The sequence below is a fragment of the Phyllostomus discolor genome, chromosome 1 (assembly GCF_004126475.2).
Source record: "Phyllostomus discolor isolate MPI-MPIP mPhyDis1 chromosome 1, mPhyDis1.pri.v3, whole genome shotgun sequence".
Taxonomy (NCBI): Eukaryota; Metazoa; Chordata; class Mammalia; order Chiroptera; family Phyllostomidae; genus Phyllostomus; species Phyllostomus discolor.
In genome coordinates this window covers 88,730,761-88,751,865 of record NC_040903.2, presented here as the reverse complement: position 1 = coordinate 88,751,865, position 21,105 = coordinate 88,730,761, and the positions used below count along the sequence as shown (strand labels likewise).

At 38.6% G+C, this 21,105-nt stretch overlaps 1 protein-coding gene across 2 annotated transcripts in view; it reads right to left on the bottom strand.

The window, feature by feature from the left end:
* PPP3CA (protein phosphatase 3 catalytic subunit alpha) overlaps window positions 1-21,105 on the bottom strand; it is a 312,840-nt gene that overhangs the window by 132,080 nt on the left and 159,655 nt on the right. For both annotated transcript variants that reach the window (XM_028506578.2, XM_028506579.2), the window contains exon 2: window positions 20,215-20,415. In XM_028506578.2, the coding sequence (XP_028362379.1) occupies window positions 20,215-20,415 (201 nt within the window). The remainder of the gene's footprint in view (window positions 1-20,214; window positions 20,416-21,105) is intronic.

The window sequence follows — 21,105 nt, the reverse complement described above, 5'->3', positions numbered from 1 at the left end:
CTTTCAAACTCTCTGCTCCCCTCTCTCCATTTCAGATTCCTTCTAAGCCATGTGGCCCCTTCCACTGTGAGTCTTTGCCAGGTTAGACCTATTTCTATGAAATCACCTAGTTCACTAAAGCAAAGGGAGGCAGACTGAATGTTTTAATCAGGACAGACTCTAACTTATGCCAGGAGTTCATTTGTTTTCTCATTCCCATAAGACATATTAAACGTAAGTCTCTCCTTCTTTCTAAAAACACTGGCATCATTTTAATACATTTCATAATGATCCTATAAAAAGGTTTATAAAAGTACAGTACTGTTTTATTATTACCATTCAGACTAATAAAATCAATTCATTACATAGCTACACATTAGATTTCTTTGTGCTGAAGCATAGTTACCTAAACACTTAAATTCAGCCTCCTCAGATTTGTGAGAATCCATATATGTACACTAAGCTCAGATGCTCACGTCCCTCTTCTGATTCCTCTTACTACCATCTTTGCCTCTTGGGGTAGGATCAGAGACATCAGCCAGTGCAACAGCATGGCTGCAATGTTGAAGATGGATTCTGGCACTGACAATGGCTTTTAGGGGTTAATGGAAAAAGGATTGTGTTTATTTGGGGGGAAACGTGTGGAGATTATGTGAAAAAGTCTGTAGACCCAGCTACATTGCTATGAGTAATACCTGGACGTGTGGTAGGGAAGGTGTTTATTTAGCCTATGGTAGGAGGGAGAAAGTGGTGTGTGAATGTGCAAGATTCTGCAAAGCCAGTGTGCTAAGGAAAACAATCCAAACTTTAGTGGGCCAATTTCCTGCAACTGTAAAATGAAACAGTAGGTGATTTCCACAGCTATATCCAGCTTTAGCAATCCACATTTTTATTAACAGCTAAAAAACAAATTGCTATATTTACACCACACACTTATTCTTATGCACCCACAAAGATAGTGCTGTCAGGACTTACACAGATGGAGACAGAGAGAGAGAGATGCAGGTTAGATGTGCATTTTTCCTCTGTGATACTTGTCACAATTACAAACAATTGTGTAATTTGTGCAACACCCATCTCTGTTACGATGTAGGGATCGTGTGCGAATAAGCACATCTCTCATTTACTGTGGCACCCCCATATTCAGCACAGTGCCCAATTCATGACTGCATTCAATAAATATGTGTTGATCAACAGATTCACTGAATGAATGAACGAATGAATGAATGCTTGACAGTTTGTAGAATGCAAATGTGCATTTTCTACTGAAGGAGTCACATTTGTAAACAGACTGTTTCCTCTGTGAGCCTAAGTTTTAAGTAACAATTTGGCAAAGAGGTTTTTCATCCAATTTAATTTAGTTTAAATTAATTAATTAATCTTGATTTTAATTTTCAATAAAAATAATCCCCAATAATTAGCTCACTAAATATAATACTAACAATGAGCACATCAATGCTAATAATTGAAAACATTTACTGATGTGATAGCATTGCAAAAACTGATGGAGGTGCAGGCCATTGGTATCACACCTATTTCAGATAAGATCATCCTACCCACAAGATACGGTACAAAACAAGCAGATCCAGAAGTTGAATCTAGATCAATGTAACCACAAAGTCCCAACAGTTAAGCACAAGCTCTTCCAAATAATGACAGGTAACTCGAGCAATAATTTCATAGGGCAAAAGTGGAATGAAGTATGGAAATCGTGCTGACATAGGGGTTAAGGCAGCTGGTTCCCATTCCCAGTTCAGCTATTAACTCGGTGAATGTCCTTGATTGAAACAACCCTCTCTGAGCCTCAGACAAGGAAAGGAGGAATTCAGCTGGGCTGACATTTCCCAGTTCTGTCTCTGTATGATCTCTGCTCATAGGAGAAAGAGGCATCATCTTTCTGTTAAGAGGCCTCTCTGTCTTGTGTTTGGAGTTGTGTAGAATACAAGCATTTTTTAAATTAAAATTAAAAAAACCTGTATTGTTAATAGTCTGGAAATCACTGGATTTGATCATCTTTAAGTTTTTTTTAAACTCCTGATATTGTATGGCTCTATTAAATACTTACAATTTTATAAGTAAGTTTGGCTTCTTCAGTGTTACTTATTTAATATTAACTTTGTAAAAACATGAACTTAAAAGGTTCCTTTTGAAGGAAGTAAAATAATTAAACTATTTGGTGGATTAACTTTTTCCATTAGGATATCACAAAATCAACTGGAGTTGGAGAATATGTCACCCAAGAGTAAAGTCTTCAGGTGTGTGTTTTACTTATTTTTTAAAGAAAACTTAAATCCTTTCATATTTATGTACTCTTAAAACCTGACTTACATTTTTTCTTCAGTTAAGCACATTTTCTCCCAGCATGGTATGAAAGCCCTTAGAATTGTGAGAATGGCCCTTAGAACTAGAGGAATATAAAGGTTATGTATTCCAACCTAGGTATGAGGTCACACATAATTTGAAGTATTGAAGCGAAGCCTGTGGGCATCAGTCTCGGTGTACTTCATGGTCTAAAATAGCATCACAGGACAGAAAATCAGAGTCTGGGCAGGATGAGACCCTCAGTGGCGGAGGAGAATGGGGAGGTGGGAAAAGAGAACAAGCCGTCAGCAGTATCGCAATAGCCAGCAATCACACAGCAGTTCCTGTGCTCCAGGCAGTGCTTTAGGAGCTTTACAGATACTAATTCACTTAATCCCCACCACAATTTTGTGAGACAGACACTGAAGCACAGAAAGTGTAAGTAATCTCGACAGTCACAGAGATGGAAGGCAACAGAGCTGGCATCTGAATGAGGCACCATGTAGCTGTGAAGGGGTGTGCCTTGTGAAGTGGGGCTGGACAGGAGAGCCAGAGCACTAAGACTTAATGTCCTGAAAAATATTGGGAAACATGAAAAAGATCTAAGAAATCTACAGTGATAAAAGAAAAGAAATGGGAATGCCCTGGGAGCTAAGATCAAAACACAGGCTAAAGAAAGGAAATAAAGAATTCCTAGATGAAGAAGCTAGAATGATACTCTCCTTGTTTTTGAAGCTACAGAAATCAGCAGGGGCCAACAGAAGAAAAAAATCTTATTTCTGAGAAATGAAAGGATGCGCTCAAGGTGACAGCTTAAATTGGGACTTAGAGTTGAATGTGGCTGACTCCTGGGACACAGTAACAGCCAATTCAAGTGAAGGAAACCAAAGAGAAGTGATGAGCAAGTAAATCTTGAACCTTGCTGTCTGGCTCATTTCATCAATGAGAAAAATGAGGTATAGTCATCATTGAAGCAACTTGCTCCAAGGTTATTCCAGCTGACTAGTGACAAGTTCACCATTCCCTTCACTGAACTACCTGAGTTTTTATCTGTAATGTTTCTTTCAGATTTAGTACATTTTTTAAAGATCCTATTTGAGTGTCTGCTAAAGAACAAGTGTCCAAGGAGACCAAAGAGAGTTAAAGTTGTCTGTGATACACACATTGATGTTTTTGTAATTCTGCAGCTGTGCACAGTATTTAAAGACATGTATACCCGAACCTGCTACAAATGCTGGATGAGAAAGACGAAATTTGAGAGTAATGGTCTTTGGGTATGAAACACCTTCTATTTTCAAATTGAGGGGAATGGTCAGCAAAAAAACCTCAGCAAGAAGTGGGGTGGAATGTTGTTTGCTCTTTAGGCACAAATATAGTGAATAAGGCTGATTCTACCACACAGAGGAGCAGGTCTGGAAAACTCAAAACATTCTATTTTATTCTACTTTCCACAGGAAATACAGAATGGAGATCTGTGGTAGACTCCTGTTAGCATTCTGTGGTCTCCATAAAACCCTACTCTCTCAAGTCTCAAGACATTTAGAGGTAATTATGGGGGAAGACGAGGGAAACTTTCCCAGCAGTTAAACAGGGATAGTCATGGAAAGGACAAACATCACGCCTCCTAGGTCATTACCTCCGTCCTCCTGCCAAATATGATGTAAGAAGCAGAAGAAAGCTCCAGGTCAAGGACAAAATGAGGAGGACATACAGGCGTACTCTATTTAAAAGTTAGTTGGGAAGAATGAGTTAACGTGTGATCTACAGGCTAGGTGAAAGTAGAAAAGCTCCAATCTATTACTAAAGAATAACTATTAAAATGTGCTAAATGTATACAAATATGTATTGCATTCTAATAAAAGCAATAGCAATTAAATTGCAAAATAACACTGACATGATGCAGACCATCAATGTTCCCCACGGTTGTTCAGAAGGAAACAGGTGGCAGAACAAAGAAGGCTGTGGGTCGTCGTGGGGGACACCGGCGGGCTGGGCAGCACTTAGCCGCGACCATCACTGAGCGACAGCGCCAGACCACGCCGAGCCCCTGCCCCCCAGTTTCCTGATCTGTGAGGCTGGCAGCTGCAGTAGTCTCTAAGTCTTTCCAAAAATAAAACTGGATAACTCTTCATAGTAGGAAAATAATCACAGAAAAAATCCAAATATTCTTTAGAAGTCAAGATTTAATAATAGGATTGATATGACCAGTCAGCAGATCTATGAGCAAATTATTAACCCTTAGAGGAATAATGAAAGTGCTCATTAAATTATTGCTATTACTTATAAACAACTACTATAAAAAATCTCCCTCTTCCTCTCCTCCATCCCTCCTGCAAAAAAGAGACACACAGTAAGCGAGGCCAACATCCACTAAAACATCAGCAGCTATGAAATTAAAGGAAAAGTGTTTCTCTGCTCACAACACTTCTGATACCACATGTATGGGTTTTCCCCCCACACCAACAATTCTCAACACTCCCAACAATGGGAAGCCTGAAATTTCAATTATGATGCTCACTATCCAGAGTTAGTGGAGGACTTTGGGTGCCAGTTGCATGTAATAGGTTCCCAAAATACACACTGAGTTGGGTACAAAGTTTGGGGTTCCCACAACAGCCTATTCCTGCTCTATGTTCAGTAATTTGCTGGGATGGCTCACAAAACTCAGGGAAACATTTACATATATTTTCTAGTTTATTATGATGGATATTACAGAAGATACAGATGAACAGCCAAATAAAAAATTGCAGGCAGCGTATGGAAGGGTCCAAGCACAGGAGCTTCCATCCCCTTGCAGCTGGGGTGTCACATCCTCCTGGCATGTGGATGCGTTCACCAATCCAGAAGCTCTCTGAACCCCCAATTAAGGAATTTTCACGGTGGCCTCACACACAGGCATGACAGATTATTAACTCAATCTCCAGCCCCTCTACCCTTGGAGCATAGAGGTAAGGATTGGTCTTCCTGGTGACCAGCCTCCCCCCAACCTTGGGGAAGCTATCCAGGAGCCCACCAAGAGTCACCTCATGAAATCCAAAGGTGTTCCCATCAGCAAGGACATTACAAGGAATATAGGAGCACTGTGAGACACTGCTATCCCCCACCATCACTCAGAAGTTACCAGGGTTACAGGATTTCTATGTCAGGAACCAGGAACCAAATCTATATTTCTTATTATGTCATAGTGATAAATCACAATATTTTGCTTAAACTTCACAAATCCATCCCCTTTTCACCATGCTTTTTTCTATAGCCACAATAAGATTATTCAAATTAAAAAGCAATTGATTCACTTGTACTACTTATATTAGAAGTATGTAAAGTGCATATACTGAAAGAATGAAAAAATGTTTTGGTAAAATAGCTCTTGCATATTTTAGAGGGAAAGAACGTAGGAATGGGTGGGGAAGCTTTAATTGTGACAACACAGATTATAATGTACTAAATGACAGAAGTCATTCTGGTTATTGAAGAACTCACAAAAACAACACTAATGGTTCTCAAACGTTCAGGAAACCATCATGTGGTGGGAAGGGAAATCACACAGTAACAAAGGCTGGGGTTATCTGTTACCCTGACACAGATGTTTTTAAAGGGTGGCAGGAGGAAACCACGATTAAGGTTAATGAAGTATCTAATCAAGGTACTCACTTTGAAGCCATGTAACACGTACCCTGAGTAAGAAATACACTCACAGAATAAAAAGTGAAAAGGGCTTTGAGATCATCTAGAATAATCTCATGAATCACAGGAAGAAGCTGTTGGGGCTGGCACCGCCTCTCCAGATTCCTGATTCACAGTCCTCCATGTATTCTCTCTGCTTTTGGACAATAGTTCTCACCAATATCATTATTATCACCTTCCTTTTCCTGTTGGGCTCAGAGGAAAGGTATTCTTTTAGTATAATAATGACAAGAAAATCCTAAACAAAACAATACATCTACTTGGAACCAAAATAAATGTCAAGGTAACTCATACGTGCGTCAGACAATAAGCAAGCACATCAAGATAAAAAAAAAAGTTTACATAAATTCTCCGAGATGAATTTTTGAATTTTCAATCATAAATCATTTCATGGCGATTTAAGATTTTTACCAAAGGGCAAATCTGAAGTAAGAACTGAATAAACCAGCAAATATTTGATGTTTTCTTACCAAAAATGATTGTTAAATTTAGCAAAGTAAGGCAACCTCTCTGACCACAATTATCATCGCCAGTATAGGCCACTAACTAAACAGAAACCTCCTGACCTTGTCCATGTACAGAAGGGTCTGGGCTTTGGGTGTATATGCATCAATGGGAAAAGTAACAAATGACTGTTTTTATTGACTGAGTTTCTACTACCTACCAGGTATCGTGTGAGGAACTTTTCAAACATTACCTCGAGTCTCACAGCAGTGTAAGGCAGAACTTATTTCAGCCATTTCTACAGGTAAGTAAATGAAGAGGGATGGATGCACTAGGCAACTTGTGAGAAGCAGGGTTAAAACTTATGTGTGATCCTGGAGCCAAAGATCTTTTCAGTAGGTGACAGAACTTTATCCTGACAACATTCCCGTTACATACAGAATGCAGATGTTACTTGAAAAAAATCTAGAACACAAGATCAAACACATCCAAGCTCCATTTCAGTTTTACTTTCTACACAAATGTTCCAATTTCATGATTTGCCAGCAGCGTGGTGAATCCTTAACAGCCTTAGCAGTGGTCCTTAAACACAAACTCAAAATCTGCTCAAAACCAACAACAACAAAAGAAGCTGCTCAAAAAAAAACACTTTGCCTTTAAATTTTAAAAACGTGTTTAAGATCACAGTCATCACTGACCCTTTAAGTAGCTCACTCTGTCTGGCAAGTACAGCCAGGGTGGCTCCGACGGAGCTCTCCCGACCAGACCGTCGGCCCTCTGCTCCCTTTCCTGTGGGCACATGGGACATTTCCCAGATTCCTTTGATCAATCATAATGTTTATTTTACTATAAGCCTTCCTGTCTTTCCCGCCATCATTCTAAACTGGAAAATTACCCATTATGAGTCAACTCAACTCTATTTCTAGTCTATCCTCACAAGGGTCATGGCCATTTCCATTGTAATTTTACCACCAGCCCCTTTCCTAAAATGAGCATTAGTCATTACACTGACCTAGCTGCCACTAAATTCAGCACAAAGCCCCAAGCCACGAGGGTGCCCTAGACACCCCTCTCATCAACGCAAATGTCTGCGTTAGCCTTCCTGCCCTAGTTGCCAGACTCAACCCGACCACACAGGAACCCTTTGACCCTCACTTTGTCTGCAAACCTCAAGCCTATGGGACTGGTAGTTGCTAACTCACCAATCTTATGAGTCCCTTCACCACACTTGCTCCCCACAATTTTGTTTCTTTGTTGAACTCTAAGACAATCACCCTCTCCCTGTGGTTCACCTTACTCGCACCCTTGAACTGAAAGGGTATCCAGGGCATCACAGGTTCCCTAGTAGATGATCTCAGCTCCTTGGGAGGTGATTTACAAAAAACAGCCATGGATTGGGCCTAAGTTCCATCCACAACCTCACTTTCTGGGCAGGGTCTGCCACCTTTCGGATACTGGGCAAAAGAATCTGCCCCCTGGCTGAAGAGGCGTGCCTCCACAACAGAGTCACGTCCGAGTTGTTGCTGAAGCAGTTCATCTTGTCTCAGGACAATATCGCCACTGGCCTCTGTCTTCTGCAGACACATGACCCTAAATGTGGAGGGAAGCAACTGCTGCTGCTTGTCCCGGTGACCTAACCAACGAGGAAGGCTTGAGAGATGAACGGAGACATGCCTTGCATTATTGCCATAGTGTTAACTCCACTGAGAAAGATGACAGGTCCTGGGACTTCTTTTCATAGGTCCCTGAAGGCCTACGAAGCTGGGCATACACATTGATTCAGTCTCTAATCTCTGTCTTCAAAGGTCTCTCACTAAGTGTCTCTGGGTTGCACAGTATAGCAACTGGCAATTTTCACCAAGTCTCAACTGATGGTTTGGCTGGTCTTCATGACCAAAGGTGACTGAATGAAAAATGAACTACATTGTTTAGAGAGAAAAAGAATGCTTCTTCTCTCCTTGAATAAGAGGAGGTACTGATGAAGACTTTCTCCTTGACCAAATTTTACACAGGATCCTCTGAGCCCTCTTCTCCTCAAGGCCTCATCCCCTGCACCCGGTCCTCGGCCTGTCCAGTCCAGTCCGAGCAAGAATCCTCCCATTCCTGCTCTCCGTCCCCCTGGCCTGCCTTCGGCAAGAATCCCCTTACCCTTGCTGTCTCCTCTTAGCAACTTTCTATCCAGTGGCCCCTCACCTGCTCTTTGGCTATAAATCCCCACTTGTCCTGCTGTATGCCAAATTGAGCTCAGTTCTCTAGTGAAGTCTCTTTTTCCCTATTGAAGCAGTTTAGGAATAAAATCTGTTTTTATTGGTTTTAACTGGGCCTGGCTCTCATTCTCTTTTTACATGGCATGTGGTCATAAGGAATATTAATAAACTTTATAAACTGGTATCATGCATGAATGTATCATTTCATGTGACAAATGTTAATGAATATCCACCCCAAGGCTGTCGCAATGCTACATGGTGAGGACAAGTGGTGGGCAGAAGCGGACAAAGTGTCTGCCTCACAAAACTGACAGTCTAGTAAAGAAGAGAGACCTTAATGCAATGGTCACACAAGTAACAATATTATTCCTATGATAAATATTTTGAAGAAAAGGTACATGGAATATACTGGGATAGTCAGGGAAGGCTTCCCTGAAAAACTAATGAAGGGACATTTAAGCTGAAATCTCACTATTCGAGATTACTGGGTATGTGTACAGGGGTAGCAGAGAGTCCAGAAAGGAATAGCATGTGACAATTCTCTTACTGAAAGGGAAAGTGACACATTAAAGGAACTATAAAAACGCCAGTGTAGACATGTCACAGGAAATAAAGAGGTAATAAGGGATATGAATATTGAATAAGCTTGAAGATATATATCAGGAATGGAACATCTAAGACTTTCTAAGCCATTTTAGAAGTGCCAACTTTATGCTAAGAACATTGTATGTATGTGCTTAGCATAGTACCTATATCACGGTAAATGCCCAATTAATGAAAACTTTAAAAGTACTTGAGCCCTGGCCGGGCAGCTGAGTTGGTTAGAACGTTTTCTCAATATATCAAGGTTGTGGGTCCAATCCCAGTCATAGCACAAGAATCAACCAATGAGTGCATAAATAAGTGGAATAACAAATCAATATTGTTTTTCCCTCTCTCTCTCTCTCTCTCTTTTCTTCTTTCTCTCTCTAAAAATTGATGAAAATAAAGAAATAAAAATAAAAAATCAAATTCCACTGCAACAAATACAATAACAAATTTGCATCATCTTAATGTAAAAATGTATGATATTTGTTTTATGCATAAAGCAAAGTCCATTTATCAGTGATTTTTGGTCCTACAGGGGCCAACAGTATGTAAAAAAAAAAATCACTGGATACCCCTGTCACAGTTTTCTGATTTTAATGTCAGAGAGCATTCTACAGTTTACCCTATCAGGAAATGTAAAATCTAGATAATGTACATTTAGTAGTGGGGGGTTCCCATAAACTGTTGTTTAAAAAGTCAATTATTCAAATTTGAAATGAAAATGGTATTAGATCAGAATGGTTCTCAGCCAAAAATTAAGAATTAGTACTTTACATGGGACCCTCTCATATTTGATTAATTATTTCTAATTTTAAAAGACATCTTAATAGCTTACGTTTCAGAGATTTTTTCCCCCATTCTCCTCTAGGTGGTATACCAATAGCATAAAAAATTTCCACAAAAACAAAATTTATTTTTCTTTAATTAAAATCAAAACTCATTTGCAATTTAGAAAGCAGGAGTAGTGGAGAGCTACAGGAAGAGGACCTGCCTGCTCCTTCTCTTACATCTGAAGAGGAGAAATGTAAAGTCTGCTATATTATCCAAATCCATATAGTTAAAAGCTCTCTATAGTCCTAATCACTGAACAACAGAGCAGAGCTAACTAACAGTTGGAATATTAGCTACATAACACAATGACAAACACAGTTAGATCCATGATAATAAAGCAGCTACTAATTCACTGGGCACTTACTCTAAATGTTGTGGTTGCAGCATTTCACTTAATCTGAGCAACAGACAGGAGACTCACAACTCATCTCTCCAAAGATGAGGACACTGAGGCTTACCAATGTGAAACAACTTGCCCAGTGGTAAGTAGCTAGGAAGTTGCAGATCCAGAATGCTAATCTAGAGATCCATAATTTTAATCCTGATACCAAGCACTACAAAGGGTGAAAATAAAGTTGGTGTTACACTGTCATTAGGAGATATACCTCAGTTGACCTGCACAGACAGATGAAATCACACTTCCTTTTCTCACCTCTTCTCATGCCATCCATTGCTCCTCTCTCACCCCCCATAAATTGGCTGAACCAGAAGACTGAAGACAAATGGAAACCATAATGGGAAAAAAATCTATAAATTGGCTGATTGCCACCATGCCCTTAATAAACTAAACTAACTGGTCACAAATGATTTTGAAAGAGCCTTTAAAAAAATCTCAAGAATTGTTAACACTTCCTCAATTCAGATTCTCAATTGGTATGGATATTTTCTGTCTATAATGTAGATAATATACTTTCTAATTTTCACCTAGCTTTGATATATATATTTAATAAGTATTATCAGCTTATCTTCTGAAAGCGGCAAAGAAAATAGTAAAGATTAAACTAAGGTCTACCTTTGAAGGAGTTGGTCTTAAATGTTTAAAACATGAGAAGAATTTCAAATGAATAATTTTTGTTTAGTGTTTATGACTACCTGATAATCTCCTACTCACCACATAGCATCCAAAGAGCCAATCAAATGTTACTGTTTACAAAGTAAATGAAAAATATATGTAAATAAGATTTTAAAGAGGATGCTGAATATCTACAAATTTCTGTGAACTAAACTGAGTTCTCAAAATTAGAGCCTGATTTTCAAAGTCAATATTTTTTAAAGAAAGAATCAGATTATGCTAATAAAGACCAAAAAGAAAATGCATAGTTGAGAAAAAAAGAAAGTAAGATACAAAGGATCCTTTGTTTGAAATGAAAATAAGTGTCTTTGTAAGCCATCTCAAAAAAAACACACCCTCCTCCGTAAGCTATAAAGGCTGTAAGGCTGATGCAGTTGAAGTACCGCTAGATGTATAAATGCATACCACCAGACGGCATCTCAAATCTGAGAGCACACTACTCAGAGACCATAAGCGTTAATAACTGTGTTTCTGAAATGGAATCAAATCATGAATTTCAATAGATTTTTTAATATTAAAATCTCTGACACTAATCATAATATCCAAAGAACCCAACAATAATTTTGTTTTAAACATAACAAAAAAAGGGAAAAAAAACTTAAAACTGAAAAAAGGCACTAGAAATACAGTGGTGATGTTGACATCGATTTTTTTTTAAGATTTTATTTATTTCTTGTTAAAGAGCGAAGGGAGGGAGATAGAGAGAGAGAAAGAAACATCAATGTGCGGTTGCTGGGGGTCATGGCCTGCAACCTAGGCATGTACCCTGACTGGGAATCGAACCTGTGACACTTTGGTTTGCAGCCCACGCTCAATCTACTGAGCTACGCCAGCCAGGGCGACATCGATTTTTAACTTTAAAAGTCATTGCAAATGGAACTGTGAGAGAAAAAGAAAGTTAAGAATTTTATGTTTTCTTCACTTTTACCTACAACCTTCCTCCGCACTGATCCTAACTCTTTCACAGGCTTCTGCTTATTGTAAACACAATGAAAGACATTTTGAAGCAAATAGCATTAAGAAAAAAAAAATTAAGAAGAAAAGCTTCTAGAAAAAATGAAACAGGTCAAGTTTCCTTTCACCTACATATATGAACGACTCTCATAGAATTACAATTCAAAAGCCTCAGTGTCCAAACCTTAACTATCTTAAGGACAGAATAAAACACTAGGTCTAAAACTAGCTGATATGAGAACCACAAGTCAAACATGAACAGAAATTAAATCAGAGAGCACATTATCAACCAGAGTCAAAAAGTAACTACTTAATAACAGGAACTGAAATCTTGTTCAGAATATTAAAATACAATGTTGTTTCACAACAATCTCTGGAAAAGACTTGATTCTTGCCTAGATACGAGCTTGATTCACTGTTGCTTTTTTCCCCCTCCATCGTATAATCAGTAAAAGTCTGTTTTTAGAAAATACCTTTTACTAGAAATATTATTTTCGTATGATGAAAGCAACTTAAAGGAGACTTGTTATCAGTCTATAATTTATTCTTGGAACATGATTTATATATACATAAAATATCTTATATATATATATATCTTCTAGGGTTTAATATTAGGAAAAGAACTTTGGACTTTTTTGAGAGTTTTTTCCCCTCCTCAACAGGTGGACCTAAGTCTCAAACCATTAGCATGGACTCTCCGGTTACTTCATGAGGCCATGGTCACTGATGCTGGTGGCAGGGGGATAAAATGGTAAGAGGAAGACAAGCTATTGACCCCAAGACGAAAGCAAGGGCTTCTCTGAGGAAATCCATTTTACCAATAGCAAGGATGCGTGCATACATTTTATGCCAAGATAGGCATTTCAAATAGTGATAAAGCAGCTGCCTAAAACTTAGTATTATTTTTCTTTTACTGAGCCACCAATTAAACCACAGATTCTTCCATGAGAAACTCTTCTGACAGTTTACATATTTTATTTATCCAGTATCTCACATGTCCAAAAATCTTCTACTTAAGACAGAAATCAGCAAATAGCTCTATTCAAGAAAAAAGAACGAAATGAAAGGATAACTGCTATGTAAGTGATCACAGTGCCACACAAGCAGAAACACACCCAGCCACACATGCATGTAAATGCGTATTCTGTCGAGTTCTTACATATTTCCTTTATAATATTATCATAGTTTACTGTAAGCAAATCAATAGTGTGCTTACATTAAAATTATTTTGAAGTAGGGAAATATCTATAAAACCATGATATCCATGCCTTCAAGTTAACATTTCATAGGAAAATAGCATGAAACAAACAAAAAAATCACTCCAATATTGTTAAATGCCACACTATATGATTACTCCCAGATTTAATAATTTCATGGATCTCTGACACTAACTCTACCTACAAATAAAATCAGAATAAACATGGTTGAACTGCCTGGGCTTTAAAGCCAGTCCTGGCACTTTCTGGCTGGGTAACACGAGATAAGACGCTCAATTTCACTGAGCTTCAGTTTCCTCATTTGTAAAATGGAGCTGATAACAGTCCTTCCTTCATTGGGTTGTATGAAAAACAAAATTAAAAAGTACAGTGTTTACTTATAATAGTGACTAGCAAAAAATGAGAACTTAACAAATGTTAGCCTTACAATAAAAATAACTCATTAATTTGTCCCCAAAAAGCTAATTAAAAAAATTACCACCTACTGTCATCACAGTTTCACATACAAAAAGAAAGCATTCTCAGTAAATGAAAAAGAAAAGAATCATTTCACTCTGGACTAGGGACAACCTTATTATAGACCAGCACCACTCTACAACCGGTATTTGGGAATGTCTTGAAGACTGTAAACGTTACTGGCTCACAGGCGAATAAAATCAATGGAGTCCACAGTTATTAGGGACACTTCAAATGAGAAAATAAACATGAGATGAAATTGGAAACGTGGATTTCATCTGGGCAGACAAAGAAAAGTGCATCTACATTTTTCTCTAACGTACCCAAGAAGGGATGCTCTTTCCTTATCTGGAAGCATTGCAGTATTGCTTGAAATATTACTTCTCTTAAAGCCACAGTAGTATTGATTACAATAACTTCAATCTTCTCCAAACCATCAGAATATTATTACTACAAGGGATAACTTTTGGATTTTAATAACAGTTTCGGGAATTTTTATCTTCCTATGAAAACAACTACCGGCATTGCCTTACCAACGGCCCGCAGAGACGTCACCACAGTGTTTGTGAAAAGTACTGTTTCGTGGCCAACTGAAAAGAACAGGGCACACTGTGTCTTGATTATAATGTAATTGTTATGACTGTCAAGTGTTTCCTCTGGGTGGTGTTAGATGTTTATCGGTGTTAGATTATTACTGACTTGTACACTCACACAGGCGCTCGGTTACTGTGGGAGTCTCTCTGAGACTCCCTCCCCTCGTTTGTAAGACGGGTTCCCTAAGACCAACCTTGCAAAACCAGAGAGTAAACAGTTTAGGGAAAAGAACTCTGACTCTCATAGTGACTTTTACAATAACAATAATAACTATTATTTATCATTAATAATAATTATTAACTAATAATAATTATTATTATTAATTAAGGGCCCAAATTAAGGGAAATAAGGACATCGAAATAATGTGCTGCTACTGCAGGCAGGGTCTAACATGTCCTGACAGCGTGCAGTGGGCTGGGTACCAAAACGGGCCTCTGGCTGCAGGGCAGGCCCTGAAGATTTGGCCACTGAAATCACAAGTGGGCAAAATGCCCCAGAAGTAATATTTTATCCCCATATAAACTAAGGCCACATTGCTTTGATAGTGACAAATGATAGTATGAGGAGAATAAACAGTGACCTTTTAGGTCTCAAAAGATACCGGATTCTTATCCCCACTTAGCTCTCCCCAGAGTAAAGGCATGGGGAATTCTCCTAATTGACGTCAGCTGCTGTAAGGGAAGGAATGCCATGACCTTAAACTTGGCCACTGGTCCACTCTCACATCCAGGAACAAAGCCAGAGGGTTCTCCTGGCAACTGCCTGACATACTAAATGGCAGGCGCAGCCACTGAGGGAATCCTTTGCTGCCTGAGGGACAAATACCCTACTGCAGGAAACAGACAAACTGGAGAGATTAGCAGTTTGCCCAGTAGATGCGGGCCTATCCCCTCAGCAGGGAGGTTTTTGTGTTCAAAAACCTCAGTTTCTGGTCTGCCTTTGCTTTACAAATGAGAGAAATGCTCTCTGCTAAGTCAAAGGGAAAACAGGAGAATATGAGAATTCAAAAAAGATGAAGTAAGCTGGCTTACTGCATAAACCATCCCATCGTATTCCAGAAGTCTTTAATAGATATTCATTAGCCAGATGTTTTAACTCTCATTTTTAAAAAGCCCCGTAATCAAAATCGGATCCAAGCCGCCTACATCGCCGAAGTCAACATCATCATTTGCTCCCCTGGACGAGTATGAGGTACCTAGTCAATCCTCCCTCTCCTTCCCACTCCACTCTTCTCATCTCATGCACATGCTATTCTAGCCACAAACTTGATAATGTAAGTTCCCTGCTCAGAGACACCCCTGGACTTCCTGGTGCCTACAGAAGAGAATCCAGGTGTGTAAGTGCTGCCTATGAGACTAATACCTGACCCTGACCATCCAAGCTCAATCCCACTCCCTCGCCCACCCATCATAACCCTCTGAGATCCCGAGAAGATACAAACCTCCTTTTCTACTTTACAGAAAATACAGTGCTTTAATATGCTTGGTCTCTGCCCAGAATATCCTTCTCTAGCTTTTCATCGTATTATAAAAGTTTACTTACCACACATGATCCCAAACATCATGTAATCTGCCAAGACTTTGGTGGCTTCCCTGCATTCCTTTTTCTGAGTTCCCACACTAGTTTGTAGGTGCTTCCATGATTGTTCTTAACAAATAATATAGTCATTATCTGTTCACGTGTCTGACTGCCCAACTAGACCTCGAGTATTCTAGTCAATGACTGTGTCTCATGTGTTTTGCCACTCACAGTCCCCATCCTTCTGGAAGAGTGCTCAGCCCAGATTCTGGACAAGAACAATCCCAGGTATTTGACAGTTTAACTCAAAGATGGAATGTAGTAATCAATGGGCACTGACTGTCATGGAAACCAGAACCATTTAGAAGATAGAAAATCATTTCGGCTTTAAGTTTACTATATATAGTTGGATACTTCTTAATTAGCTTGAATAAATTTAGGTCACATTCTCTGATTTAATCAATAGTTTGAAGTACTTTTCTTTGGGCACATAGCTGTTTGAGTTTTCCTATTATATTATGAGCCCTTGGAGAGCAGAAACCAAGTCTCACCTGCTTATGTATAAACCTACAGCACCTGGACCAGATAAATACAAGAGTGTTAAATCGAATTCCCCAAATGAGTTGTCTCAGTTTCAGCTGGTGGAACCAAAAACTATAAACTAGGCAGCTTAAACCACAAAGCCTTCTATAGTTATGGAGGCTAGAAATCCCAAGATCAAGGTGCTGGCACACGCGGTGTTTGGTGAGGGTCCTACTCTGGGTTTGCAGATCGCCATCATCTTGGGTCCTCACTTGAGGAGAGAGAGAAGGCTCTCATCTCTTCCTCTTCTTATAAGAGTACTAATCCCATCATGGGGGCTCCCTCCTCATGACCTCATCTAAACCTGATTACCGTAGTTCCCAAAGGCCCCACCACCACACAGCATCACACTGAGGACTGTGGCTTCAACACAGGAATACTGGGGGACATGAACATTCAGTCCACAGCAAGTTGCCATACTGGTAGTTCACCATAATTTTTAATGCTCCATTTGTATATGTGCAAGGTAACAAAGACGATTTAACTCCATTTTCAGAAAAGAGTTAAAAAGGGAGAATACTTTCCTTTACAAAATGCCTCCAACACAGAAACACAAACTTCAGGCAAGTTACTTTAGAGAGAAGAGGAGACCGTGCCTCCCACTCCCTGGTTTTGACTGAGAACCAAAGCTCATCTACATCTCTATTCCCAAGGAGATAATTACAGTTTATCTAATTCTCTGCTCCTGGAGGGTGAGCTACACTGCACTTTATCTCCTCCAGAGGGACAGTCCCAGAGAGCCAAGAGCTGGTTGAAACAGGCAGCTTTCTGGTTCTTCTCTCTTCTCCCAAATAAAACACACTGAATTCTAAGGGGAAAAAAAACCTAAGTGAACATAAACCTTTCACTACTTTATAAGCACTTGAGGGGAAATATGTGGGGGGTGGGAAGGGTAGATGAGGGCAGCTTTGTACACTTAAACTTTAAAGAAATACTCTAATGAATGAAATAATGTCCAGATTTCAAAAAACTACAACACTCACTTCCAGCTTAAAATGAAAGCAAAACATGCACAGATGTCAGCATAACTTCTCTTTAAACACTCTGAGAGTAAAATATTTTTATTAATATAAACTAGGAGGCGAGGAGTAAAGGGAGAGCCGAGAGTGGCATTTGTGTATAATTGTAAAATATTTGCCATTTGTTTCATTTGAGAGTTTACATACCTACTACTCTTAAAAGTTGAATTCCAATCCTACCCAGACCCACTCATCTTGCCATTTTTAGGAGTCTGACACGTGCAGGTGAGAGACAACTTCTAATACCACTTGAAAAACTCCATATGGTCAGGCTTCAGGCATTTCCTTCCTACATTGAAAGTACTTGCTTCTTTCCACTTAATTTTTTTCACAGGTTCTCATTGGTGACTGTATTATTTCCCCTCTTCTCTCCTCCCCTTCTACTTCCTTCTCTTTCCTCTTCTTCCTTTTCTAAATTGTTTCTTAAAGTCTCCATCTTCCTAAGTGTGCATTTCTGAACTACATCAAGAACACTCTACCCTGAAGATGTTTAAATGTAAATGATGCCTTTTTACACGTAACCTAGTATCAACAATAGAATACAACTTTACCGATTCAGTTATCCAAACAACAAATATTCTAAATTTAAAAATAAACACTACACTGCTGACTCACCTGTATAAATAAAATAAAATCTCAGGACACAATAATATATCGTAATATATTACCAATAAATTATACAAAGTATCTTGAAATACAAAGAGATAATTTTCTCATCCTCCACGTTTCACCTTTTGCTCTGAAACTCTTGGTTGGTATACAAAGCTATGAATTTAGCTTTCTGGTGAATTAATGCAAAAGTATTTTTTTTCTTTTTTATCAAAGTGTTAAAATAAATTATCTTTTTCCCCACTGCCTCTGCCACTTTTATTCCACATCCTTTTACTCCCAGAAAAGAGTGAAAAGGCAACTACAACAGAATCCAGTGCAGGCTCCTTAGGATCCTACCTACATTGTGAAATACAGACACTCCCCTGGAGAAAAGTGTTTCCTTCCTAGGTTCTATTTCACTAGTGCTATATCTTCTGTGATGTCTCAATCTCCACAGCTACTTTTGTCACTATCTAAAAAACTATGTTTTTTTTTTCTCCCCCAGGGAAAGTACTGACTTCTAAAGCCTCCCAAACTTTGCCAGGCTGTCCACTGGGATCTCCCTGGAAAGAACCAGGTGTGATGATCTTTACTGAATATGAAAGCAATGAGTCCATAGCCTTCAGAAAGGTTTTTCATTAAAAATCTCACACTTGTCATGTAAAAATGGAGAAAAAATAAACTCATGATAAAATATCAAGCCATTCATTCTTACCAAAAACAAATAAGCTTACTGATAAAGATATCATTTAAATCTTAGAGTTTACCCTGAATTTGTAAGTGGAATTTATATAGTCAGTTTTTAAAGTAATTTTCTGGGACTGGTAGATTTCAAACTAATATTTAGTTACTAAAAAAATTAGTATGTTAGTGCCTAAAAAGGAAAGCATGTTCACTATGTTTTGCCCTTGTATTGTCCCAGCGTCCATGATTCGGAGATAACGCACAACTCCACTTTAGCACATGGAAAAGGGGTTCACAGTGACAACCGCTGGTCCAACACTAAACTGTCATGGCTGAAACTGATTTCTCCTGCTGCCCAAAACACATTTATTATTTTTCTAAAAAAGAAAAATAGCACTGCCAACCAAAAATGGAATGTAAATAATGTCAATTTCTTTGGAATAGGAATCATTAGGGACATATTGGACCAAGGAAGGTCTAGTCTGATATTCAGGAGAACTAGGCTTTTTCACAACAGTCACATTCAAATATACATTGGAGGCCAACAACATAAGTAATGAAGATCTGCAAGAAAGGAGCAATCAATAGCACATATGAAATATTTTTAAATGTCCCTTTTATTTTGAAAAGCATAATTTCCTATTTCTAAATATTTCCCCTTTTCCGGAATGATGACAGTTAAGAAAAATAACTGTTTTATAGCTTTTCTAGAAATGACAACTTGCACGTTTACCAACTCAAAGGGCAGATCAAAAGCTCTAATGTCTATATCCAAGATTTAATTATTATAGTCTAAGAGAAGTTACACCTAGGCAAAATATGCGTCTTCCCATCAGAGGTAACAGAACAAACACAGTCAAAAATTAAAGACACATTCTCTAGATCAATAACATTACAGAAAGGAGAGAAATTTGACCTTCTTTCTAAACTTCAGTGGTTGTCAACTATAATGTGCATCAGAGTCACCTGGAGGACTTGATAAAACAGATCTCTGTGCCTCACCCCAGAGAAAGTGATCCAGCAGTTCTGGGGTGGGGCCAGGGAATTTACATTTTAACAAGTTTCCAGGTGATCAATAATGATGATGATGATGATGATAATGATGATGATGATACTCTAGGATGACACTCTCTGAGAACCACCGCTTTAACTCAGTCACTTACTCCACCACTGTGGAAGCCCTAGTATAATTGTCTAATCATTCTAAATAAATATCTTGTGTTTTTTTGCACCAGTTAGTTTTAGTTACAAATAATACCACTTCTTAATTAAAGTATTACTTTGGAATATCTTCATCACCTCTAATTTGCAAACTGTTTTTTAGAGCATCACAAAATTATAGATATTTAATACGTGAAAATAAAAATATTTTTATATATATATAGTATTTTTACTTCTTAACGTACAGATTTGACAGTAAAACAGTAAGATGACTAAGCTATTTAAAGACAAAGTATGGATACAAGTGGGCAGTCTCCACCCTTAGGACTTACCAGTGACTGGTGCATCGATATCCAGCAAATTTTTTTCCTGTCGGAGAATTGAAGCCCCCTCTGTTATTATTCTCAATGCAACACTCTCTTCCAACCTGCCCTCCTTCATGAGATGTGCCTTTAAGATATCCACTCGAGGTTTCCCATCATTATCAAATACTTCTTTTGCTGTAAGCCGGTGACTTGGAGGAAATGGGACAGCTGAAAGAGAGAAAGTCAGAATCACACATTAGCCAAAACTCAACAACAAAAGATTCAATTAATAACCACCAAATATCTACCCTAATCACTAACCACCTATCAGAGTATTTTAAATGTTCTCACATTAAAATGATCAAGGGCTCTCAAGAATTAAAGACTTCCTTTGATTCCAGATGTAATATGATTGTTTGAAAGGAACTTTGTAGTTCTTATTTCTTGCATCGTGAAGATGCCGGTTGGGTTAATAATAAAAAAGGGTATTTGCTTCTGTTAGGCAATAATCAATTTGACAAAAGAAATCTCTCCTGAAGATCCGATCATAATCAATTTGGGTGAAGATATTTCCCCACTAGAAAACAGGCTCCTCTACTGGGATTAGAGAAATGAGAGACCAAGTCTGCCCCTTCAACTAAAGTCACGTCTCTGAGTACACGGATGGCCTCTCTGTTTCAGGGAAGAACAGGAATCAGAGCAAAGAGGTAAAAACACACAGGTCATTGGAGAGGAAGTCAGGATGTGTGTGTGTGCACGTGTGTGCACTGAAAGAACGTCTTGAACAATGAGGGGACAGTATGACATTGGGGAGCAAACACAGGTATTTAGGAATATGGTACAATGACAAACCACTTACTACAGACTTAGAACCAGCCATTTGCTCATCCATACCCCTCAGGCCTCCTTAACAGTAAG